The sequence below is a fragment of the Vanacampus margaritifer genome, chromosome 18 (genome assembly GCF_051991255.1).
Source record: "Vanacampus margaritifer isolate UIUO_Vmar chromosome 18, RoL_Vmar_1.0, whole genome shotgun sequence".
Taxonomy (NCBI): Eukaryota; Metazoa; Chordata; class Actinopteri; order Syngnathiformes; family Syngnathidae; genus Vanacampus; species Vanacampus margaritifer.
Window position 1 is genome coordinate 3395392 of NC_135449.1, and position 25496 is coordinate 3420887.

The window sequence follows — 25496 nt, forward strand, 5'->3', positions numbered from 1 at the left end:
ACAAAAGGCCAATTTTGGAAACTGATGAGCAATACATTTATTTGGATCACAGAATATTTGTAAGTGATTACAGTATTTAGTTTTGTGAATCACTGACAAAAATACCATTAAAAAAAATCAGCTGTAGGAAGTAGCAAAAAAAAAAGAAGCTCAAATACTTTGTACTGAAGTAAATTTTTCAGGTATCTGTACTTCACTATTTATTTTTCCGGCAACTTTTTTGTCCCCATATTTGAAAATTGTCATTACTTTCTACTCCTTAGGGAAAATAAGGTTACTACATTTTCACAAAAAAAACAGAAAATTCAGGGATCAGTGGTGCTAAAGGGGGGGGGGGGGGTCAATGGGGCATGGACCCCCAAATATCCACCTAAAGGGCGTCTAGTAAATTCAGTTGGTAGTCAGTTTGAGAATATGTTGTTTTAATAACAATAAAGTTGTAATTCATTCCATCCATTTTGTATAGCTTATCCTCATTAGGGCGTATTGAAGCCGATCCCAGCTCACTGTGAGCGATGTGTGGCGAGAAACACCCTGGGACTGGTCGCCAGCTAATCGTACGACTCACATTGTATACACGAGGGGTCAGTAACCTTGTTGAAGCTGAAAGCTACTTCTTGGCTACTTATTAGTGCTACTTTTTACTTCTGAAAATCACAAATTTGCTTAAATTACGTTTATTAGGGCTGGGGGTGTTGGCTAGCTCGTCTAAGTCGACCACAAAAATTGGTCAGCAGGGTGTTCAGTCACCCAGGTAAATTATTGGATTAAAATTTCCTAGAGAATCACTGGTAAATTATTTTTGGATTGGATCATTGTTGGCTGGGTTTCAAACCCCTGACCTCTGACTTGTGAGGCAGGCATGATAACCACTAGGACACAGTTCTGGGAAAAAAAAAAAAAAGCCCTTGAGGCAGTTATATAAGGTTACATAATTTTGTCATGCGATATGTACAAATTGCATTGTCCAAAGGGACTCTCGAATGTCATGGAGTAACTATGTGCTGTGGGCGGCTGTCAAGACTTCCAAAGTCTGTAAAAAGAGAAAGAGTGCCATCTAGTGGAAGATTTTGTACTGCAAGCTAAATCTCAGCTGTTTCTATGCAAACTAAAGAATGGGCATCAATTGATATTTTGGGCTGTGATTCTTCAAATGTGTTGCAGGAATACTGCAGCTTTTCATCACATTCATCTCTAGCCTGCAATTTCCAGTAATTTGAAATGAGGCTTTGTGGAGGATCAACAGCGGCTTGGCTCTCCAGACAGGTATTGAAAAGGCGGACCTGCAGGTCAGTCTTGTTTGATTGAAGAGGGCTGTTTTCTTCTTCTTCTTCTTTTTTTTTTTTATGACAGGCAAAGAAAGCATTCACAAAGATGCCACAGGTTTCTCCACTCATGTCCTTGACACAAGCAGATTCATCTCGTATTGCGGCAAAGCCTACACGAGAAGAAATGCAAATTGTAAATCGGATCGGTAGATGGATTTGCCTCGCATTGCAATAAATACACCTTCCATTTGCAAATGTCCAACGGCAGAGAGCGCTGTGTTTTTGCGAAACAATTCATTCTCAATTTGACTTAGTATGAAATCCGGGCCTGTTTAATAAACATACATTATTTGTGGTAAACAAATGATAATTTCCTAACCAATTAAGTGACATTTGACCATTTTCTGCCTTAGCGGGGGCCCTCCTCTCCTCATGTCATAAACGTGGCTGGAAGCAATTTCACCTGCAACCCAATCCCGCGACGAGGGCCGCGCTACCCGCCGTTTGACGTGTCACCTTACGTGAGGTGTGTGCGCCATTTACCTGCAGGTGTAACGCTCACGCCAGTGCACTGTGTCTAAGCTAGCATGCGGCTGCAACTCGAGCCCGCAGGCAAAATTTAAATAAACCCCCCACCCGGTGACATTTGTGTCAGGTGTTACATTACCGTTACCCCTGCACGAACGTACACCTGTTGGTGGACAAAAGAGAAGTGCATAATTTAGGAGATGAATACTTTATGGTCAATAATATTGTCACTATTGCATAAGTACAATCAATATTCCGCATGTCAACGTTCATAATTCACAATTTTTTAAAATATTACATTGCTCATATGATATAGATTAGGGGCGTGAATTGCCTAGTAGCTTGCGATTCGATCTGTATCACGATTCATAGGTCACGATTCGATTTTACATCGATTAATCCCGATACGAATCTATAAGTCAATTATTTTGATTTTTTTTATTTTATTTTTACTCAAATTTAGAAAATACTAATCAATAAACTCCTCGTACATGTACACTGTAAGATTTGTATAAAAATGTACTTCAGGCTTATAAACTGTGGTCCACTGTATTTAACAAACAAAAAAAAAAATCAAATTTTAAGGCTTAATGTTCCATTTAATATAACATTCTTCCATGCTTAAAGTGTGAACCCTAACTCTAATTAAGGACATTTTGTTGAATATTTCCGTCAAAATTTGATCTGCAAAAATGGACTCATGCTGCATATTGAATCGATACGAGAATTGTGCGCTGTAATATTGCGATATATTGCCGAATCGATTTTTTTAACACACCTAATATATATATATATATATATATATATATATATATATATATATATATCATATCATCATATTTACCAAAGATGCAGTTTATGTTGAGCTGTGATGACAAATTTGAAATCTGATTTTTTATTTTTTTTTGCTAATGTAGTTTAGCTTACATGGGTCAGCACTGATGATTCTGAAGGCCCTGGGCAGATTAGGTTGACATGGCAACAGATTGGGAACCCCCCCCCCAAAAAAAAATAAAACAGGGATGTGATTTTTCCGCTAATTCGCGTAATTCCGCTTTTTTTATCTCCCCCCCAAAAAAATATATATTATTATTATTATTTTTTTTTAGTAGTTGATTGTGTATGCACATGACTCCGACAGATAACATCTTCTGCTATAACAAAGACATTTGTGGTATGCTCTAATATGAGTTACTTTTCATTTGGTCATGATACAATTATTTGTTCATGAAATTTAAACTCTTCAACATTATTTATGTGTTAACTTAGTAATCACATTAGTTAGATATGATGATATTCTCAGTGATCGTTTTTAAAAGCAAAGGCAGTCCAATGTTTTTGAATGTGACTGATTTTGAGTTGACTAAAACTGCCATTTTATATGGGATAGTTCAATATACATTGGAAATTTATGCTGTTGTTTTGTCTATTTCTTTGTCATGTGAGTGCATTGAAAGTACTTAAAAACACGGAAAACCCATGAGCTCCGGGGGGCTCCGGCCCCTCTTGTCCCCCCACCAGGGCACTGCCCTGGACCTAGCTGGGTGCCAGCGGCCCCCAGACCCCGGGCTAAATTTTCAGATAATTTCACTTTGGTCAAATCACATCCCTGATAAAAATAAACAAATAACATCGACATACTTGCACTGGCAGCCATGTTGCCCAAATAAATGTTATGAAATAATAGGGGAAAAAAAGAAAAGAAAAAAGAAACTGGGTTGTACACACACACATTCTGTGCGCGTTCTCAGTCTTTCAAGTGTTTTTTTGCGGCCATCATGAATCATGCATAGGCCTTGCTTTGCTCCGCAGGCGTTTTTTGTGCGTGCTGGAAACAGGGATACCCTTGTTGACAAACCATTTCCCACATCTCCAACAGCGAATTTCATTATTCAGCAGGCAGTCGCGCTATTCTTTCTGCTCCCTCTGTGTGTGGGGGAAAAAAAAAAAAAAAGGTCTTATTAGAGCAGTCTGGGCAAATACTATAATTAAATGATAATCACTTCCCTTTTCTGTGGAGATTGAGCGGATGAAATACTTCCAGTGCAGTTGTCGTGGGAAATTGTGAAATAGGAGATTCCACTGTCATCCTTTTTTTTTTTTTTTTTTTTTAAACAGACCTACAAGGTCATAAGGCAATGAATATTATTTGGAAACCACAGTGGGTGGGGTCAGTATTACACAATGGTCTCAGGATACATTGAAAACTAGGAAAGCATAGTCTGAGACGATTATTCTTGACTCATGTCAAACTTTTGGCCCTCAAGAGCCTCATTTGGTCTCTATGTGAGCCTGACAACAGTTCTATGTGTAGAAAAAGCAGCCGGGATCGACGCCAGCTCACCTTTGACCCTAATGAATAGTAAAAAAAAAAATTAGATGGCTGTTTTAATGATAAAAAATAGTCATTACAAAAAAAAAAAAAAAGATGAAATGTTGTCTCATGCTGTTGTTATAAGCACACAATTCTGATCAAAATAAAACCACACCCTGTATATTCTGTGCACAGAAAAGCGTTGCAGCAGATGACAATTTATCCCCCCCAGTGGAATATAATAAAAACAACTCCAATCCTGTCTGAGCAAAAGCGAGGTAAGATAAAGAATTGCTGTTTAGCCTCTCATGCTGCATCATTCCTTGTTTTGACTCTCGGCATTAGCATTTTTATTATGTTAAGCAGGTCGAGTGTTCACTTTGCACACTGTGTATTTTGACAGCTGACATTCAAGACAAACACTTCAGAAGCCAAACATCTTTTTTTTTTTTAATGGCAATCAATATATGGATGAGTATTTCAAATGTGATGAAAATATCCACCGTGTATTGCTGTTTTCTTTCCTTATAGCAAAGTGCTTCCAAGATGCAATTCATAACCCAAGTTTACCCAAAACATGCCTCAGCTTTTACTCCCTCGTAAAGCAGCCAACCGCGTCCCGCTGAAAAGTGCTAATGGGCCACACTGATGAAAGATGAATAATTCATCTGAGCTGCATTGCATCGGCTTGCGTTTCATGCAAAGAAACATATTAGCAACAATTAGCTCAGTTAGCATCGGCTTATTAATAAACTTGAAAGTCAATTCAGCTCCGTCTTGATTGGGTCCACTGCGTGGTACCCCGGAGGCGCATCTTTTGAATGGATTTTCCATCTTGAATACAGAGCAGTGATTCACTTATGAAATTCTCATTAAAGTCTCATTATCCGTAAAGTGATGTTTTTATTTCCCTTTAGTGTCTGTTCGGCTTCCCTGTTCCTTCACAGCATTGTCGGTCCCTAAATTCTCATCCAGCCAAGTCGATGTCATTTTATACATTTTTTTTATTGGCCAATGGGGCAAGTTAAGATGAACTCCGATGCCTGCTGTTTGTAATTTGTCATTCAAAACTGCCTGTTAGGCGCCAGGTGACCATGGGGCGGTTATGATTGAGCGGCTGATGAACTGTGCCAAGTGGCCATGCAATCAGGGGAAAATAAACGGAGCTATTCTGATCTACGTTGCTGCAACCGCTTGATAGCTGCCGTTTAATTGCGGTTGTCAAGCTTGAATCGCAAATTATCTCTTTGACTGCCAAAAACGTTAAATAACGTTTAGTAAAATCCTATGGAGGAGTGCCAAAGACGTTAAAAGACGTTTGTTTCAAAACAGAGGTGAAACTAACCATTTTCTATTGTTGATTACTGAAAAATGGAATAAGGTAGAAACAAACTTTTTTTTTCTGATGAAAGATGAGAGTCCAATGTTTCATTTGGTAGTATGTGTGTTTCCATAGTCCAAACACATAATTTTCTATGGACCTTGGAAGATCAGTCAAAATGCTTAAAATCGGCTGGCACCCACGGCATTCCTTTTCTGAAAACGTCTGGCAGTCAAAGAGTTATTGGTGTTGTCCGCGTTGTTGGATCGCAAAATTTAAAAAACAAACATTCATCAGTAAGAGAATAGTTTTCCTGGTACGTGGCCTAACACAGTGGTAGGTGAGCCTTATAACTTCCTGCTACCAGTGGTAGTAAAGAGCCGTGATTCCCAACCGGCTGAAATGATCCAATTTCACTTAAATGGCCCCCAAAGAATTATTTATTTACAACAAATAATGCATCTTCATCTATTTATGCCAGCAATGTGTAGTGAAAGGCAGAAATAGTAAATGCTCTTCCACTAAAAGGCAGAAGGAACACTGAAGTAAATTGAGACGAGATCATTATTTCAGTATTCTTGGGCAATTCCACCAAAATCGGTGCCATTTGCGTCCACATTTAAAGCAACACTAAGGAACTTTCAGTTTATGTTGATTATGGCAGCACCATAAGGACAAAAGCGGTAATGTTATGTCTGAAGGAAGACCACGTTTCCCATGAGGGCAAGCGTATTGCGTTGTTGCCAGTGAGTGAAATCCAGGCCAATGTTGATCCTCGACTGTCCTTTTATCCAGGTAGCTTCCTTTTTTTTTGTCTCCTCAGACCAAACTTTTCAGTTGTTTTGCAGCTTCTGCCAAGAAAGCAGTAGTCGTGCGTCGACATTTAAATTGACTTCCGACTTTGTAACGAGTGGGGAAAGACGGAAGTGACCTATGCTATAAAGCAGTCAGCACATTTGTAGTTTTTTTTTTGTGCGGCGGTGTTCCTACCAGCCAACTCAAAGTTGCTTAGTGCCAGTAAAAACGATACAGACCCCCTCAGGCCACGGCAAAGGCACCATTCAACTAGTTTATGTCATGTCTGGGTAGAGCTGGCTTTGGTTGAGGGCCCCGATTGGTCCTGAGTGGATGCCTGCCCTTCCGCAGGCTGACCAATCCGGGCCCTCAGCCACTTGTGCCTGGCCCCAGGTGTGACTAATCCCCTAATTAGTGTGGGTGCATTTAATTCCCGGGTGGTGATCAGTCCCTTGTGGGATCATTGCCATTGTCACGGTCACCCCCGGAGTTTGTGCTGTCATTTTGATTTTGAGTTTGTACAATAAAACATAACGGTCTAACCCGCACTCCTGCCGTGGTTCTCCTGCCTTCCTGCATTTTGGGTCCTCTACGCCACACATCGACAGTCACCACGCCGTTCCGTGGACGCATCGTGACAGTTTAAAGTCGACGTTTCATCAGAAGAGTTATGAAAATATTTTATTGAGGTTGAAAAGTTCCTTAGTGCTACTTTAAGACCTGAAAAGACGGAATATATCCCACCAGGTCGTCAAAGGACTTTTCAACGCCGCAACAATGAGGCGCTCTAATGCAGCCACACCAGCGGATTTACCTGAAGGGACTAAGCCAAAAATGGAACCCACAAATGATCGTCTCTGTCTTAAAAAAAAAAAAAAATTCAGCTGTTATATTTATTATTTTATTTTGAGCGTTATAACGAGCAAATTAGGCGGAATGGCCCATATGTGTTTTATGACATTTTTGCTCGGTGGGAATTATATTATAGGTTGGGAAACACTGGCCTAAAGGCTAAACGACAGTACTGATGGTGGAAGACTCCTCCGACTTTGCTTGCCTGCTGGGCAAGGACTTGAGATACTCCAAATGTCTGCGGGCGTCCTCCTGGTTGGCCCTGACGTAGTAGACCAGATAAGAGATGACCATAGTGAACCAGCCAAACATGACCACCAGCATGGCCACATCTGTAGTCCTCTTCATCACCACACACAAGTCAATATCCGGCTCCAAGAGGAAGGCCAGCCCCTGAACGCTCATTTCCTCCGGGTCCGAAGTCTGGCACACTATGCCGGTCAGCGACACGGGTTCCAGGTCCACGCGGGGCATGGCCATCTGCAGGTTGCAGTCACAATGCCAAGGGTTGTTGGTTAGATTCGCCCGGGCCCGCAGACCCTCGAAGGAGTCCGCGTCGAAATGGACTAACTTGTTTCCGGAAAGGTCGAGGAGCTGCAACGAGGAGCCCAAGCCTCTGAAGGCGCCGGGTTGCAGCTGGCTGATGTCGTTGTGCGACAGGTCCAGTTCCGCCAGGTGGGGCAGGCCGGCGAAGGCGTTGGCCGGGATGGAAGTCAAGAGGTTGAAGTCCAAGTAGACTCTCCGCGTGTCGTTGGGGATGTCCTGCGGGATCTCGGTGAGCCGCTGGTTGCTGCAGCGCACCGTCTTGCCGCCGCCGTCGCCGCTCTCGGAGCAGTAGCAGTGTTTGGAGCAGGTGGTGGCGGCGTGGTGGAAACAGACGGTCATGAGCACCAGGCTGTGCAGCAGCAAACACATGACCACGTAGTCGACCCCGATGGACATCTTGCCCACGCATCAATTGCGCCTGTGACGTGAGGTGAGCCTGAGACACACGAAACAACACGTGAGCAGTAATGGAGCAGCGGCGATGGGAAATCCAGGTCGGGAAAGTCAAAACCCCGCCACCGTAAATGAGGTCATTCACTGCCATTGATGTGAAAAATTCATTTAAACTATTTCTATTAGTGAAACATTTTTTTTCCCACTTTTGTTAACAAGAACATGAAAACCTAGAACATAATTTTCATTGTACATTTAGAACAGATGTCAAATTTGTGTCACCAGAAGAAGAAAAGATTATTAGAATTCTGGCGATCAGTCAGGCGATATTTTCTATATATGTATATTAGGGGTGTCAAGTGATTAAAAATTTTAATCGTAATAGTTAACTCACAATTAATCACAAATTTTATATATGTTCTAAATAAACAATGAAAAAAATCTAGGTTTTCATACACTTGTTAACAAAAGTGATTTTTTTTTTTAAATAAACTTATTGAAATAGTTAAAATCAATTTATATAGCCTTCAATGGCAGTGACTTAATGAGGTCATTACGAGAAGCACCTGTGACAGAAGTCAAACTCCGTTAGGGTTTTTACTTTCTTGATTTGGTTTTCCCATCTTTGTGGAACAGACCTTTTTCACAATTATCAAGCATTCTCCACATAAATAAACTGTGGGGGAAGTTGGGATGTACCGATAACGGCAATATCGTAATATTGCGGCATTAAAATTTCCACAGTATCGTCATGTCACGATATTTAAAGCGGCACGTCTGTCAAAAAAGGGTACGGTTGTATTCCATTTGTGCTAGCATCCTCTGGTGGTTAGTTTATTAGCGCGGTTTGATTTTAATTAGGAATGTTTTGGCCACTGCGGCAATTATCACTCCTATAAATCAGTCATACCAGCAAATATTTTTCAACGTCTCTGTCAAAAAAAACAAAAAAACATTGCTTTTGGCCCGCTTCTGTCAAACACAACATTGTGAACTACATAGACCATGATGCTTTGCGCCGCCAAGCCAATAGGAGCACATGACCAAGCCAATTTCTCCGTCACTGCTGTTATTATGCAGAAAAACACAATATTGTGCTTTTTCTCCCAATATGAGCGTTTTTTTTGTTTGCTTTTAAACAATATTGTGAGTTTATATACATTATCGGGGGGGGGGGGGGGGCGGGTATATCTTGATAATTATCGTAACGTGATAGAAGTAGCCATTTCAATAAAAAAATAAATAAAAACATGTCCAATTTAAAATTCAACTTCAATACTTTTGGCTTCAAAAACTGGGTCAATAGCCTTAAGTTGACATGTGCAGGGTTTACAAGCTCCACTGGGATCCCTGGACTATTTCACCAAGTGAGGTCGGGTAGACCGAAATGATGCACGCTCATCGCAGTAGAAAAACAACTGCCCTCCTGTTGCTGTTCCCCGGGGGAAGTCGAAGGATCAAACGGTCCTTTTTATTCGCGCGCGATACGCAAGCCGAGACAATCCTTCGCTGCCACGGCGCCGCTTTTCAAATTGACGTCCCTGCAGCGCGCCGCGTCTATTTCAGTACATGCAGACTGACGACGTCGTTAGCGGAAGAGATGCGTAGCATTCGGAAAACAGTGGCACCGATACCATTGTACCTGACAATTTGATGTCTTTTTTTTTTTTTTTTTTGGGGGTGATAAAAATTGATAGGTATGCGGACACAAAAATTGGGATATTTAAAGTAGCATTCAGAAGATTGCCGTCCCTTGAAACGTCTCTGTAGACCATGACACAGATGCTATTTGCTAGCTCATTTATCAATTGTTAGCATTTAGCCAAACGGACTCATCCAAAGGGAAATGATGCGATTAAGATCCTAGTAAAGCATCCAGTAAACTAAGACCAAGCGATACAATGTGCAGGCCTGTCTTCTGCGAGGGAACCACAGCTCACCCAGGCATCTTTAATTCCTTCAAAAACGTACGCTCGACGAGCGCAATCCACTTACAAAGATTAAAAAAAATGTCATCGATCTCCCTGCGCGTATCAAATAGCGTTTAGTTTGGTGGGGGGGGGGGGTGGCAATGGTGGGTAGCGATACTGTGTCCCGCGCGAGGAACACAAAAGGCTTTCTCCGCAAACAAAATCCATCCATTGCAATTCAATTAATGGCCGTCTGGCATTTAAGAATCAGCCTTTGGGAACAAAGCTATGCAAATTCCACGACGGCGTACGCTTCAGTTTAGGCTGATAAAGTAGGTTTCAAAAAGCAATCCGTCACATTTTTCCAAGGACCACACCCCCCCCCCCCCCTCATTCATAAACGTCAATTACATTTACAGTAACCACCATGTACAATGTAGAAGCCATTTAATAAAGACATTTTAAGGCTGGATTTTGAATTTTCTGGTCTTAATTTGACACAACTCGGATATGTCCACTAAATAGTACTCACGCCATTTTCGGCATTTGCTAAATTCTAATTGTGTTGTAACTCTCTTATTTTAACCCACTTGATATGATCACACTGCCAATTGTGTGTCCTATTTTCCCTCCAACCCCAAAAATATCCCGCGGGCAAATTTCAATCCGCCAACAGCCAAATTAAAAGCCTGGTTCACTCTGCTTAAGTGAGACCTTTTTGGCTTTGCGTTTATATCGTCAAGGCTGTTTTTTTTAGTTGCTCGTGCGCCCTGCTTGACACTAAGTGCAGGAGCAAATCAAACAGAAGTTGTTTTTTTCCGTCGGCTCGGAATGAAAGGTGCGTAAACAGGCAAAGGGGGGCCAATTGTGAGCAAGGTGGGTCGATAGGTAGACTGATACGATTGCTAGATCGGCGCTTCCCGACCTTTATTGCGACCACCAAACAAAAATGGCTGAAATGATGACATCAATGTAGTCATGCTAGATTTCCTTCCCTCGGAGTGAAATATGAGCCACCAATATTTTACATATATATATATACGTATGTATATTAGGGGTGTCAAGTGATTAAAATGTTTAATTGTAATTAACTCTTTGACTGCCAGACGTTTTCAGAAAAGGGATGCCGTGGGGTGCCAGCCGATTTAAGCGTTTTTGACTGATCTTTCAAGGTCCACAGAAAATTATGTGTTTGGACTATGGAAACGCACATACTACCAAATGAAAGATTGGACTCTCATCTTTCATTTAACCCTCAGAAAAAAAAAAGTTTGTTTCTACCTTATTCCGTTTTTCAGTAATCAACAATAGAAAATGGTTAGTTTCACCTCTGTTTTGAAAAAAAAACGTCTTTTAACGTCTTTGGCACTCCTCCATAGGATTTTACTAAACGTTATTTAACGTTTTTGGCAGTCAAAGAGTTAATCGTATAGTTAACTCACGATTAATCGCAAATTTTACATCTGTTCTAAATGTACGTTACATGTAAGTTTTCATACTCTTCCCATAAAGGTGGAGAAAAAATGTTAAGCTGATAGAAATATGCATCTTTTTTGCCCATTGGTTTCATAATAATTCATAAAATGTTGTGAGAATGAAAAAAGATGCACTGTACGGTAAAAAAACAAAAAAAAACGAGTGAGATATTGATCTGTGTTGAGGTCATTTTTCGGCCACTAGATGGCATAATTGCACTTGTAAGACATTGGTGACAGCTCAGTGCATTTTTCTTTTCATAATGAAGGCCTTTAAACATGAGGTAACTTGTGAAATTCTGCACGTTTTTAAAATTGAAAAAATACAACTCGACCCCACAGTCTCCGCAAATATATGCATTATTATAACATTTATCACTGCTAAATTTTGAATTAAAAAAAAAATAGTGGCTTTAAAGGAACTTTAAATGAACTCAAAATGAATACACTAATTTTATATATAATCATGGGACAAGGGTTAGGGACCGAGCCCTGCTGCCTATAGATATAGTCTATTAGACACGGCTATGGCCTAACTAAATGATGCCACAAGAGGTCGCTAATGAAGACAAGCGCTTTGGGAAATGGATTTAACAGCCTGGGTCGTGTTGGATGTGTATTAAATGAAATGCCACACACACGCAGGACCAACTGTTTAAATGTATGCCATTTACATCTGTGACATCATTTAATTCACACATCAAAAGTTGCATCACCAGCAGAAGAACGACGATTCACGGATGCATGCGTGGCGTTTGCCAAGCGTGACAGCCGTGCGGGAATGATGAATAAGCCGCCCGGTTGTTTATCAATGGGGAGGGGGGCGGGGGGGGTACGACCCAGCCTTGACATCATCAGATTTTATAAAGCTACGCTGTAATCTTATTTTAAAGCTCTTAGCTCCATCCGCTCACAAAGCCCTCATTGGACGCCAGCTTCCAATTTCCAGTGATTTGAACCAGGGATGCATGTCAACATTTCTATTGTGTCCCATGAATTCAAGTGTTCAAGTAGTCGGTTGAATAATGGATGGGGAGATGATTGATGCGTGATTGTGCCGCTCTTGTCATGTGTCTACTTCAATCAGTCTGCATCAATGCCAAGTGAGCATAATTCATTCAAACTAACTGCAGTTCTACCCATAATGCAACGCCAATGGGAAATTAATTGAAGCAAATGCTGTGTGTTTTAAAAAATATATATAATTAATGATGAATTGGTCATGCATGGGGTATGTTTAAAAAAAAAAAAAAAAAAAAAAAAAAAAAAAGATAATGTGTCTAATTCACTCACGTTTGTGGCGCTCTTCCTCTCCTCGTCATGATCCACCGCATCTTAGTATTTGCTACACCATTAAGCTGATTAAACTTGCCGTGTGCTTTCCGCCGGAGATGCTTCCACAGCAGTTCAAGGCTCGCCCTTTTAGTTTCCACGCAACCAGAGGAGGCAACATATTAGCTGGCGCCTGTGCGCTCCGGCTGGGAGGCGCCCCGGAGAGGGGCACGTCCAACATGGGTGCGACTGCGATGCAAATAAGTCACCGTGCGCGGCAGCCCCCAACACCTCCGGCTTGCTTCTCGGAGGGGGGGGCGGGGGGGGCTTTCCCCGCTCACGTGCGCGACTTTCACGGCGTAGCTTTTGAGGAGCGTCTCGTTCTGTGTGCTGGCTGACCGCTCGTGTGCATGCATCAGGTGGCTGCACATGCACGCCGGAAGGCCACGCCCCCCCCCCGTGAAACCCGTGCTATTTAAGGCGCGCTGACTACCATAACGTTAACCCCTCGATTTAGCTCGCAGGTTCAAAAGTGGACATTAAAAATGATCCGGATTAATCATTATTATGGGATCTACCTCGTGGTTGAGTGTAATCTGTAAACAAACACACTGCAGCTCAGATTCTACTAGCCATGCTTTAAAAAACAAAAGACTACACTTTTATTTTCTAGCAATTAATTTTCTTGTGCTGTCTTTAATTATAACTCACTCTCAGCCATTTTCACAGAAGCAATCCCCTTCACTCCCGGCTGTTTTACTGGATTTTGAATGATTTATCCAAGGCCCACAGAATATTGTGTTCAATTGTATATTTCTATCTGTTTCCGTTTTGCAGCAATTAGCATTAGAATATAGCTAAGTTTCATCATGATTCACAAATCTATTTAGAAAGGTGAGTAATGAGCTTTTTTTCCAGCATGGGCCCTGATTGATCTCTTTTGCGCTTCTGCCGCCTGCTGGCCGTTTGTGTAATGACTACCATTTCTTCAAGCGTTCTTTGCAGTTGAGAGGCTGCATCAAAGTCTTCTGCGTAAAAAGTACAGTATATAAATATGTCTTTGGGACACTTAAAACATTTAAAATAGAATGTATTTATACGTTTTTGGGAGCAAATGGGTTGAGGTCTTAAGTGAGTTGGAGCCTATCCCAGCTGACGTTGAGTGATTGGCGGGGTACACCCTGGACCGGTCGCCAGCTCGTTCATTAAAGACAAGCTAACAAGTCAGTTTAGCTTAACGCTAGTAAATAAGTCAAATGTATTTATATAGTTTTTAATCCAAAATGCCATAAATGGGTTGATGAATAGAATCGGTGCCGCAATATAATCGACCAGCCGATTAATCGGTTATTATTTCCATTATTATTATTACTTTATTGTGAACATTTTCCTTATAATAATCAATTTGGGGGGCGATTTTCTAACGTGATAGTGATTATTAAGGTCCCTATAAATACAATCAGCTCAGGGACAAGGAGTATAACAAAATAAATAAATAAATAAATACAAATGCAACAAACATTGTTACATAACCTCTCCTGGGCTCTTTGACTGGAGCCCAAGCAATAACAAATGCTATTATTAATGTTTTCATAAAATAATAACTCAACCGTTTCAAACTGTTTACTGTTCAAACGACACTTTTTTTTTTTTTTTTTTGCATTTTCCTAGAAAGAAAACATTTAAGCTGCTGACGTTTCGCGTTCAGGATGAGAAAAGGGGCCTTCGCCAAATAGAGTCCTAAATGTCTTGTTTAACAACAAAGTTGAATTGTGGTCTTGTTGCGTTCAGGTCCTGAGGTTCTTCGGGTCGTCCCCACACCCTTTATGAGCAAAGGCCATCGATTGCACTAAAACAGCTGTGCTGACCTAGGACTCTGCCAAGCATCCACTCATAAGGTCTTAATGGAATTAAAATCAATACGGTAGGTTCCTCCCGCCGTCCTGGTGCTACAGAATGAATTACTACGGATGATTAATTATGGCGATCTGCTTTGTGTACAATTATAAATGGCTTTTTAAAAAAAAGTATTGCCGGCATTTATTATCAATTTAGGCACCTGTCCAAATATTGATGATAGTTTGCAAAGGGTGTGCGAAACAAAGAAGAGCTGAAAGCAGGTTTCTTGGATTTTATGTCAGTTTGTTAGACTCACTTTTAATTGAGTCGCTGTTGGGTATTTTAATCTGGCTTAATTGTCATGGAGACATTAAAAACCCTATTAAGGATTGGGTTGGACTTCCTTTGCAGTTAGAGAGTTAGGAAAGACAGTGAAGTCATTCCAGGGTCAATCTATGCTGTCTAAAACTGTTCAAATAAATAAATAAATAAATAAAATAAAACACTGATTATCAAATGTATTCATGTGTGCACGTCATGAGTTTTGCTAGTCGATATTGGTAGGAACAGTCTGATTGCTAATACATTGCCACCTTGAGATACGAGCAAACCAGACTTATGAGTTCCCCGGGATATGAGCCGTTGTTCTGCCCTAGCTTAGCGCTAACACTTAATGCAAAACACCATAGAATGGCTATAGTGATTAGCATCTGTGTTGCGGTATTAATAATATATAGGCCTATATTTAAATATGTAAACAGACTTGTATTCCTTATACGTATACTGCCCCCTGGTGTCTAAGGCGTGCACACCACAAGGAGTAGCACTATATCCACTGAACTTAGAGGTGGCAAACCCAGGTCCAGAAAGTAAAAACCCTGCCACAGTTTGGCTTTAGCCCCAGGTGCTAGCTAGCGAGCTCCCTAGCTAGCTCTCCGGGTGCTTGGTTACCTGCTAGGTAGCTAGCTAGCTAGCACAAGGAGCTAAAGGCAAACTGTGGCAGGGTTTTTACTTTGGCTTTAGCCCCAGGTGCTAGCTAGAGAGCTTACCAGCTAGCTCCCCGGGTGCTTGGTTACCTGCTAGGTAGCTAGCTAGCTAGCACAAGGAGCTAAAGGCAAACTGTGGCAGGGTTTTTACTTTGGCTTTAGCCCCAGGTGCTAGCTAGCGAGGTCCCCAGCTAGCTCCCCGGGTGCTTGGTTACCTGCTAGGTAGCTAGCTAGCTAGCACAAGGAGCTAAAGGCAAACTGTGGCAGGGTTTTTACTTTGGCTTTAGCCCCAGGTGCTAGCTAGAGAGCTTACCAGCTAGCTCCCCGGGTGCTTGGTTACCTGCTAGGTAGCTAGCTAGCTAGCACAAGGAGCTAAAGGCAAACTGTGGCAGGGTTTTTACTTTGGCTTTAGCCCCAGGTGCTAGCTAGAGAGCTTACCAGCTAGCTCCCCGGGTGCTTGGTTACCTGCTAGGTAGCTAGCTAGCTAGCACAAGGAGCTAAAGGTAAACTGTGGCAGGGTTTTTACTTTGGCTTTAGCCCCAGGTGCTAGCTAGTGAGCTCCCTAGCTAGCTCCCCGGGTGCTTGGTTACCTGCTAGGTAGCTAGCTAGCTAGCACAAGGTATTAATGCTAAACTGTGGCAGGGTTTTTACTTTGGCTTTAGCCCCAGGTGCTAGCTAGAGAGCTTACCAGCTAGCTCCCCGGGTGCTTGGTTACCTGCTAGGTAGCTAGCTAGCTAGCACAAGGAGCTAAAGACAAACTGTGGCAGGGTTTTTACTTTGGCTTTAGCCTCAGGTGCTAGCTAGCAAGCTCCCTAGCTAGCTCCCAGGAGCTAAAGGCAAACTGTGGCAGGGTTTTTACTTTCTGGACCTGGATTTGCCACCTTTTATATAATGTTTTTTTTTTTAATTTTCTTTACATTTTATTTAATTATGCCATTACTGTAATCATTTCATCAGTTGTGCTTTTGAGATTCTGAAGGCCCTGGGCAGATTACATTGACATGGCAACATAGGCTGAAATCTGATGATACTTATGTGATTATTTTTCATTGCCCTTTATAAGGTGTTGATGACTAATGTTCAGTATTCACTTCTTAGGCAACCCCGAGCTTCATGTTCTTCATTTACAAGAAGATGTGATTGCGAGACAGCAGAAACAAAATTAGCTGCACTCGGCTTCAGGGGAGCGCGCGCCGCCCGTCAATCTTCCTCACTTTTATCAGATTACTTCAAAAGCTTCGGCGGGCCGGCTCGTATGCACACACAGGCGAGCATTAGTTCGGATCGACTGCACTTCCAAGTCAATTAACCGAGCTTCATTATGTTTGCTCCTGCTCCGGTCTGCACTCTCGATAAAGGGCATACCTGTGAGATGACAGTAATCCCGGCGAGGGGGATTTGCATAAGAGCGTTCCTCGCGTTCATCTGAGTGCTGCCGTGGTACTGGAAGAGTCATTATGAATTTTTCTCCTTCATTCTCATTTTTCATTCCGCTAGTGCTCCCGGGCGTGCTCCTCATCCGCCGAACAAGATCAAACAGTCGCCTGGTCTGTGCGAATATATTAGCCGACTTTATTTATTTATTTTCCCGGCGCTTCTTGACTCGGTCTTGCGCAAGAGAAAGGTGCATCAAAGGGGATTTATTTCCAAAGCAAGGCACAGCCTGTCATAATAGGTCGAGCAGTCTTATCAAAGTGTTGGGGAATATTCATGGGGGGGATGCAAAAATCGCTTTCCACGCCTACTTCCATACATATAACTTATCATCATTACCAGGTTTCTGATCCTGCTCGGTGGCACAGTTGGTAAAGTGCATTGTCCAGTCATAATTTATCTCTCAATTTACTTCATAAGCATTCGAGTCTCAGCATTCCTGCGCAATTTCGCCAGAAAATGCAATTAGCCGAGTTGTTATTATTAATGAGGTTCTACCACCTTTGCCGTTGTAACAGCCGACCTGCCACAGGATAGAAGTTGTTTTCCCCCACTGGCCTTTTTAAAGAAAGACATATTCATTGTGTCTCTCAGGCATATTCACAACAATAGCCGTGGGGAATTGAGTTCATCTTAAAGGTCAGGCTTTGTACCTGGGAGGAAAGTAAGGACACAGTGTGAATTCTCAAAAGGAGGCTGAATACTAGATGTTGACAAAGAGCACATTTTGACAGTGGCTTAGTCTGCTTTTTTTTCTTTTCTTCATCATTATGTGCAAAAGTGCCATTTGACAAAAATGACTTGATCATTTCATTTATTTAACCTGATTTTTTTTTAACTAAAAAAATAAGCAAAAATAATACAAAACTGCTGGAATTAGCAAGATGCTAGCTGTGTTAGCCTAAATAAACAATATTTATTATTTCAATGGAAGATGATGCAAGTCAATGCTTGATTTGCATCAGGACGATAAAAGAAATCATCATTTAAAATGAGCAAATTCTTGTCTTTAATAGTAACAATAACTAGAAAAATTCCCGCAATAATATAACTAGAAACAATTTTATTGCCCAGTTGGAATCAGTCATCATTTTCTGCCATGTTAAAACAAATGGTGGGGGCCTGCCCTTTTACTAAACATGATTTCATACACATCTATGACTCCAAGCTTTTCTCCTGCATTTCGAGGCTGGAGAAAAACACAACGTCGTCAATAAATAAACAGTATAACAGGTGGCGCCGACTCGAGAGCCCAGCCATCCAGCTATCTACTTTACTGTCTAGCCATGTCAGATGTGTGCCTATTTTGGGATGGAAAGTCTTTTCTTTCTTTCTTTTGAAATGCCCGCAAGTTTAAAAGAAGGCAGAATGTGACTATATAGAAAACATATATACAGTATATTTTTTATGGTAAATGTGTGTATCTACAATAAACAATTCAGTCAAGTGCAATCGCGATTCTCTTAATTAGTGAGGAATGATTCACTCCTGCTGAATTTTACTGTAAACTGTTTGTTGAAGACGTTTCACCTTCAATCCAAAAGTTTTCTTCAGTTCTATTTTTTTTTCTCGATATTTATGTATCTGGTGTGGGTGTCCCCAATCGACCCCAGCTCCACCGCAATGAGGATATACAGTATAGAAGATGGATGGATATTATTATTATTTGGGAAGCTAACGTACTTATTTAGCTTGTTTTGGTATTTACTGGATATTGTAGCAGGTCCTTGGTGGGTGAGATAGAATAGAGAGAAAAAATTGTAATGTGTTGTTGTTGTTGTTTTTTTTTGTAAAATAAGGGAAGCCTATTGGCCATTGGATGCGAAGGGCGGGTTTAAAGGGACTATTGTCTTTCCGATTGGTTGTTAAACACACAGGACTCATTCCGAGCTCTGATTGGTGGATTTTGTCACGTGCTTCGTCGTATTATTGGTTGTTTTCAACTGGCGCCCGAAACGCTTTGATTTTTAAACATAGGTCCCCGTTCACTCGTCTCAGTTTTTTTCCGGTAGGACTGTGTCGTCGTTTGCCTGCGTTTATTTGAAAAGTATTTAAATTGTTTATTTTAAATACAATAAACACAGAACGGACAGACATACCGGTCGAGAAAAGGAGGAAAAATGGGTGACCCACTGAAGGTAACTGACATTTAGGTGTCGAACGTGGACGTTAACTTGCGGCTAATTTAGCTCGCAGGCTAAAGTTGGTGAACGACGTTACGTTAACATTGATACGGGGGAATAAAAGACTATTTATGTCGTCACCAATATGCTTTTACAAATGATAAACTAACGTAATATTGTAGCAAGACGGTACGCAGCGTAACCGGCACTTTTTAGGGTGGTTAACTAATTATTTTTCGACGTGGAGTTAGCACATTAATATTCCACAAATGCACAAAATGGCGTCTCAGAACAAAACGCGGTTGGTTCAAATACCTCCGTCATGGTTAACATTTAAAATACAGTGGGAAATCGAAATAATTGTACCCAAAAAAATGTTGGGGAGGGGGCGTTTGGAGTGGTCGGTCTATATGACAGAGAAGAATGTCAGTTGAAGTGAAAGGAATTATTTGTAGCAGTGCAAATGAAAATACTTCAATTTGTGTCCTCAACAGTTAAATTTCTTTGAGAACCAGCCAGCTGAGAAGACCAAGAAAGGTCCCGAACACATGTCAGTGGAGAGGATCTATCAGAAGAAGACTCAGTTGGAGCACATTTTGCTCAGACCTGATTCTTATATCGGCTCAGTTGAGACTGTCACGCAGGTAAGACTTAATTCAAGTCCCCAGCTGGATCTGAAGGACGCATCATGCATGCGAACCCACCTGTTTCCGTTGTTTCCCCCCCCCTTAGTCGATGTGGGTGTATGATGAAGACGTTGGATTGAACTGCCGGGATGTGACGTTTGTGCCCGGGCTTTATAAGATTTTTGACGAGATCCTTGGTAAGGAAACGGCTCAAATAAATGTCAATTACATTTTTTTGTCGTCTCATACAAATATTCTCTTTCCTCCTCCCAGTAAATGCTGCGGACAACAAGCAGAGGGATAAGAGCATGTCTTGCATCAAAATCAACATTGATGTGTGAGTATGACATGCTTGCATACACAGATAAGGTTATATACAGTGGAATGTACAAAGTGGAATTCCTTGGCCAAAACCAACCTTTAACTCACCTCGTACACAATTCAACTAGTGTATATGTATTTTTACATTCGTTTACGGTTCCCCCACCCTTTTCAGTGAAAACAACACCATCAGCATATGGAATAACGGGAAGGGGATCCCGGTGGTGGAGCACAAGGTGGAGAAAGTGTATGTCCCTGCCCTCATCTTTGGACAGCTTCTCACCTCCAGTAACTATGACGATGATGAGAAGAAAGTCACCGGTAAGATGTGTGATTGCACATAATGTTTTACTCTGGTATAGGGCTGGGCAAAATGACCTTAAAGGTGCATTGCATTGTTTAAAAGGGTAATATTAAAGCCTTTTCTACATCTTGCACGCTCCACCAATGCCCAGATGAGTACGAAGAGCCCTGACTCTCTTTTACTCTGACTGCACCTATTAGCTTTTATCTTCCTTTTATAATAAAGTACACTCCACTCCACAGTTTCTTTGGGGAGGGGTGGAGGGTGACTTTATGCGCATTCCCGTGAAGTAGCGGATATGTGGCGTGCACTTAATATCGTGCATGTACTCGCACGCGCACCATGAACGAGCCTAACACAGATACTGCAGTTACGCTTTGGGCCAGAGGTGGCAGTCGCGAGTAAAAAAAAGTGACCAACTGCACAAAGATCCTTTAAATTATATCTCTGACCAACTTTTTTTTAATATAGAGAAATTATATTTTAATTTCTCCCCCTTCACTTATAGAAAAATAAACTGGCATTTTTCAAAGCAATTTGTATTCCCCTCCCTGGGGTTGGCTTTATTTCCCCTCATACCAAATAATAGTTTGTAACATTAACTTGCATCAATTTCAAGAGAAATATCTTTTTCTTTACAAATAAAAAGAAAATTAAGTGTGCCCTCTTTATAAATTAATTAGTGGGCCCATAAAATGCTGCCACAGGCTGCATTTGGCACCCGATCCTTGACTCTGACTCGTGATTTGCGCTTTACTTTCTAGGTGGACGTAATGGATACGGTGCCAAGCTGTGCAACATCTTCAGCACAAAGTTCACCGTCGAGACTGCCTGTAAAGAATCTAAAAAGACTTTTCGACAGGTACAGAACAAATATTACAGAACGTTTGCTTAGAATCTTTCCTTGAAATGTCACTTCACATAAGTCTTTGTCTTTCCGCAGACCTGGTACGACAACATGAGCAGGGCTGGGGATGCTACCATCAAACCCTTTGATGGTGAGGAGTTCACCTGCATCACCTTTCGTCCTGATTTGCCCAAGTTCAAGATGAGCATTCTGGATAAAGACACTGTGGCCTTGATGACCAGGAGGGCCTACGACATGGCTGGATGTACCAAAGGTGTCCGCGTGTTCTTCAACAGCAAAAGACTGTCTGTAAGTTTATATTATCTCTCTTTTACCTCTCAAACAGCTAGTGTTGGATCTCCTCATTTTCGATGCAACAAATGTCCCGTTTTATACAACTGAGATTTTCCCCCCACTCTATCTGTATTAAATTTCCCTGTTCACCGTGCACCCCAGGTCACAGATTTCCGCAGTTACGTGAACATGTACGTGAAGGACAAAGTGAGCGAGACGGGCAATGAACTGACAGTGGTCCATGAGGTTGTCAACGGGCGCTGGGAGGTCTGCCTCACCGTGAGCGAGAAGGGCTTCCAGCAAGTCAGCTTTGTCAACAGCATTGCCACGACCAAGGTAGACTGTTACACTGGATTCGGTGCCCTCTCACAACACTTATTCAGATGCGTTTGCCAACTAGGTTCTAATGTTTGTCCTCTGACCTCAGGGTGGGAGGCACACAGATTACGTGGCCGATCAAGTAGTGAGCAAGATCATTGATGTTGTGAAGAAAAAGAACAAAGCTGGTGTGGCGGTCAAACCTTTCCAGGTAATTAAAAACTTTTTTTAAAATATATATACATAGTTGGTTTGGGCACCTGTAGCGCTATAGTTCTTATACAGTGAACTCGTGTTTTAGCTGGGGTTAAGTTCCCAGACTAACTGCAAGTGAAATTCACTGCCTCAGTGAACATCTGCAATGAAAGCACTCTTGTATAGTATTTTTGCCTGTTTTGCTCTTTTGATGTTGACATGTCACATGATTTATTTCCAACCCTATTTAGGTGAAAAACCACATGTGGCTGTTTGTCAACTGCCTGATTGAGAACCCCACATTTGACTCTCAGACCAAAGAGAACATGACTCTGCAGCATAAGAAATTTGGCTCCACTTGCCTGCTCACCGAGAAGTTCATTAAACAAGTAAAGCACGGCTGGCATCGCTCACTTCCTTTTTCTCTGAGCTTTTTTTCAGTTTGCTAACTCGTCTCCATAACAGGCCACCGGCTGCGGAATTGTCGAAAACATCATGAACTGGGTCAAGTTCAAAGCTCAGTTGCAGCTCAACAAGAAGTGTTCGGCAGTCAAACACACCAAAATTAAAGGCGTGCCCAAGCTGGATGACGCCAACGATGCAGGTAGTGTTTATTTTCAGTTCAGCATTGTGGCCTGCCAACAACCTCCTTTAATCACGTTGTCGTCTGGCAGGTGGCAAGAACTCCATTGGCTGCACGCTGATCCTCACTGAGGGAGACTCGGCCAAGACGCTGGCCGTGTCTGGGCTGGGTGTGGTCGGCAGGGATCGCTATGGCGTCTTTCCCCTGAAAGGAAAAATTCTCAATGTGCGGGAGGCCTCTCACAAGCAGGTCAGGCTTTGCCGCTTTTGTGATTGAATGGAATTTGCGGGCTTTAGTCTCATAAGTTTAATTCACATGGAAATGCTGCGCCATCTCATGATGGTATTCATATGCGTTTAATGGTTCGACCAGAAGTTTCTAGATTGGTTGGTGGGTTCCTGTGGAACGGTCTTATTGATTGCATGTCTTCTCTCATAGATTATGGAGAACGCTGAGATCAACAACGTCATCAAAATCCTCGGTCTGCAGTACAAAAAGAACTACAGTGACCCAGAGTCCCTCAAGACCCTGCGCTATGGCAAGATCATGATCATGACAGATCAGGTTTGTTTTTAGTGTTCTTCTCACTTACCCCCTACCAAACCCATGCAAGTGTCACTAATCTTGACTTGCATAATGTGACAGGATCAGGACGGCTCCCACATTAAAGGTTTGTTGATCAACTTCATCCACCACAACTGGCCTTCGCTGCTGCATCACAACTTCCTGGAAGAGTTCATCACTCCCATCATCAAAGTATGTCGCTTGAATTTGTGACAGTGCCTCTACCTGTTGCCCTAAGCATAGAGAACATAAAGAAAGTTTTAAAACACTTTGAACCAAGGCACATATCAGACTAAAAATCCCAATGCATGCCAGCAAAAAAAAAAAAGCACAAAAATATACATGCTGAACTAATGTTTTTGTAACAATTTTTACTTGGCGTGAACTCTGGGCTTAGATGAACAGACATTATTTGTAGTAAACAATTAATTGGACAATTGCTGTGGCATACCTGATCTGACACAATGTTTTGAAATTAAATAATGTTCCTCACATTCCTGTCTTCAGGCGTCTAATAAGAAATCCCAGCTGTCATTCTACAGTATCCCAGAGTTCAACGAATGGAAGGAAAGCCAGGCCAACACTAAATCTTGGAAAATCAAATACTACAAAGGTTTGTCACAAACCCCTGTGTGGTAGTAAAACCACCCAAGTAAGCTTTCCTCTATGCCCGACTGTTGCGCTTGTTGGTTTGCATTCTTCCGCTCGGCCTAATTGGACCTCTGCTCTGTCTCTGTCCAATCAGGTTTGGGAACTAGCACATCGCAGGAGGCCAAGGAGTACTTCTCTGACATGCAGAGACACCGAATTCCATTCAAGTACTCCGGCCCTCAAGACGATGAAGCCATCACCCTTGTAAGTCACATCTGTTGCCATCCTGGCATTATTAATTTAGATTCATTTTTTCAAACTAATAAAATCAACATCCTCTTCTTTGTGCTAGGCCTTTAGCAAAAAAAAAGTAGACGAACGCAAAGAGTGGCTCACCAATTTCATGGTCAACAGACGCCAGCGGAAGGAGCATAACCTGCCTGAGGTTGACCACTGCCTCATTAAAAAATTTCACCATTTGTTTGACCGATTGACTGACACTGTAAAATTACCTTTTTCCTTCCGTGTCTGCAGGAGTATCTCTACGGCCAGTCCACCAAACATCTCTCCTACAATGACTTTATCAACAAGGAGCTAGTGCTCTTCTCTAACTCCGACAACGAGAGGTCCATTCCCTGCCTGGTGGATGGTATGTCAATCCAGCCACACTTTCAGAAACACTCTTAAATCTGGAATCAGCTCTGATGCATGTGTTTTTTTATTTTATTTTTTTATCGGTTTGTCTCAGGACTGAAGCCGGGCCAGAGGAAGGTACTGTTCTGCTGCTTCAAAAGAAATGACAAACGGGAGGTTAAGGTGGCCCAATTGGCTGGTTCTGTGGCTGAGATGTCAGCGTATCATCATGGCGAGGTAACTATCAGATTTTTGCACATTACTGTATATGTAAACAATTGTGCTTGGGGTCATTTTGAATGGAAAGAATACAGACTTTATCCAGTCTTGTATATGTTTCACATAAACAAATCTCATTAATTTCCAGACTTCTCTGATGATGACCATTGTTGGATTAGCCCAGAACTTTGTGGGAAGCAACAACTTGAACTTGTTGCAGCCTCTTGGCCAGTTTGGAACAAGACTGCATGGTGGCAAGGACTCTGCCAGCCCCCGTTACATTTTCACCATGCTCAGGTCAGCAGTCGCCATTTACCTTTTTGAAAAGCCGCTAAATCAATCTGCAGTAGATAAATGTCTCTCAACTCTTCAGCCCTCTGGCCCGCCTTCTTTTCCCACAAACGGATGACAATCTGCTGAGGAACAATTATGACGACAACCAGCGTGTGGAACCCGAGTGGTACATTCCCATAATTCCTACTGTGCTGATCAACGGCTCTGACGGTATCGGCACAGGTTGGGCCAGCAAAATCCCAAACTATGACGTCCGAGAGATTGTCACCAACATTACACGCTTGCTCCACGGAGAGGAGCCCCTACCCATGGTGAGGCACTTCTTTATGGACCTTTAAAGGTGGACGAACAGGGAAGATGATGCTTATTGTTTTTGTCTTCTCTAAGCTCCCAAGCTATAAAGGCTTCAAAGGTACCATTGATCAGCTGATGGACAACCAGTACATAGTCTGTGGAGAGCTGGCCATCATTGACTCCACCACCATTGAGATCTCGGAGTTGCCTGTAAAAACCTGGACGCAGGTTTGTTGCGGTATAATCATGACACCACTATTATAAACTTTACCGCCACAACATTGGGTACACATAATTTAATGCACAGGCGTAAAACTGGAAGGTCCTTGGGCCAAATCCGACCCTCTGGTTCATTTG

General features: G+C 42.0%; 2 protein-coding genes across 4 annotated transcripts in view; one reads left to right on the top strand and one right to left on the bottom strand.

Moving 5' to 3' along the window:
• Positions 1–25496, top strand: part of top2a (DNA topoisomerase II alpha) — a 31714-nt gene that overhangs the window by 2127 nt on the left and 4091 nt on the right. The window contains exons 2-26 of one of the 3 annotated variants that reach the window (XM_077550911.1): positions 1165–1266; positions 4306–4388; positions 7215–8054; positions 14466–14598; positions 19551–19700; positions 19789–19879; positions 19956–20019; positions 20179–20324; positions 21072–21169; positions 21251–21463; positions 21611–21784; positions 21876–21977; positions 22213–22350; positions 22427–22565; positions 22636–22793; positions 22983–23108; positions 23190–23300; positions 23616–23721; positions 23854–23963; positions 24052–24144; positions 24234–24348; positions 24448–24569; positions 24700–24848; positions 24925–25156; positions 25233–25367. In XM_077550911.1, the coding sequence (XP_077407037.1) occupies positions 19605–19700; positions 19789–19879; positions 19956–20019; positions 20179–20324; positions 21072–21169; positions 21251–21463; positions 21611–21784; positions 21876–21977; positions 22213–22350; positions 22427–22565; positions 22636–22793; positions 22983–23108; positions 23190–23300; positions 23616–23721; positions 23854–23963; positions 24052–24144; positions 24234–24348; positions 24448–24569; positions 24700–24848; positions 24925–25156; positions 25233–25367 (2718 nt within the window). In that variant the 5' untranslated portion in view covers positions 1165–1266; positions 4306–4388; positions 7215–8054; positions 14466–14598; positions 19551–19604. Of the gene's footprint in view, positions 1–1164; positions 1267–1733; positions 1795–4305; positions 4389–7214; positions 8055–14465; positions 14599–18916; positions 19072–19550; positions 19701–19788; positions 19880–19955; positions 20020–20178; positions 20325–21071; positions 21170–21250; positions 21464–21610; positions 21785–21875; positions 21978–22212; positions 22351–22426; positions 22566–22635; positions 22794–22982; positions 23109–23189; positions 23301–23615; positions 23722–23853; positions 23964–24051; positions 24145–24233; positions 24349–24447; positions 24570–24699; positions 24849–24924; positions 25157–25232; positions 25368–25496 lie in introns of those variants that run through there. The other 2 variants (XM_077550910.1, XM_077550909.1) reach the window with 2 other exon arrangements.
• lrrc3ca (leucine rich repeat containing 3Ca) lies at positions 4590–12975 on the bottom strand. The gene is made up of 2 exons (XM_077550984.1): positions 12696–12975; positions 4590–8060 (listed from the first exon to the last, which is right to left on the bottom strand). Exon 2 carries the CDS (start codon positions 8018–8020, stop codon positions 7238–7240), a length of 783 nt encoding a protein of 260 aa, XP_077407110.1. The 5' UTR covers positions 8021–8060; positions 12696–12975; the 3' UTR covers positions 4590–7237.

Bases quoted from the DNA above. Each gene is read 5' to 3' on its own strand.
- lrrc3ca (XM_077550984.1), bottom strand. From the start codon at position 8,020: ATGTCCATCGGGGTCGACTACGTGGTCATGTGTTTGCTGCTGCACAGC.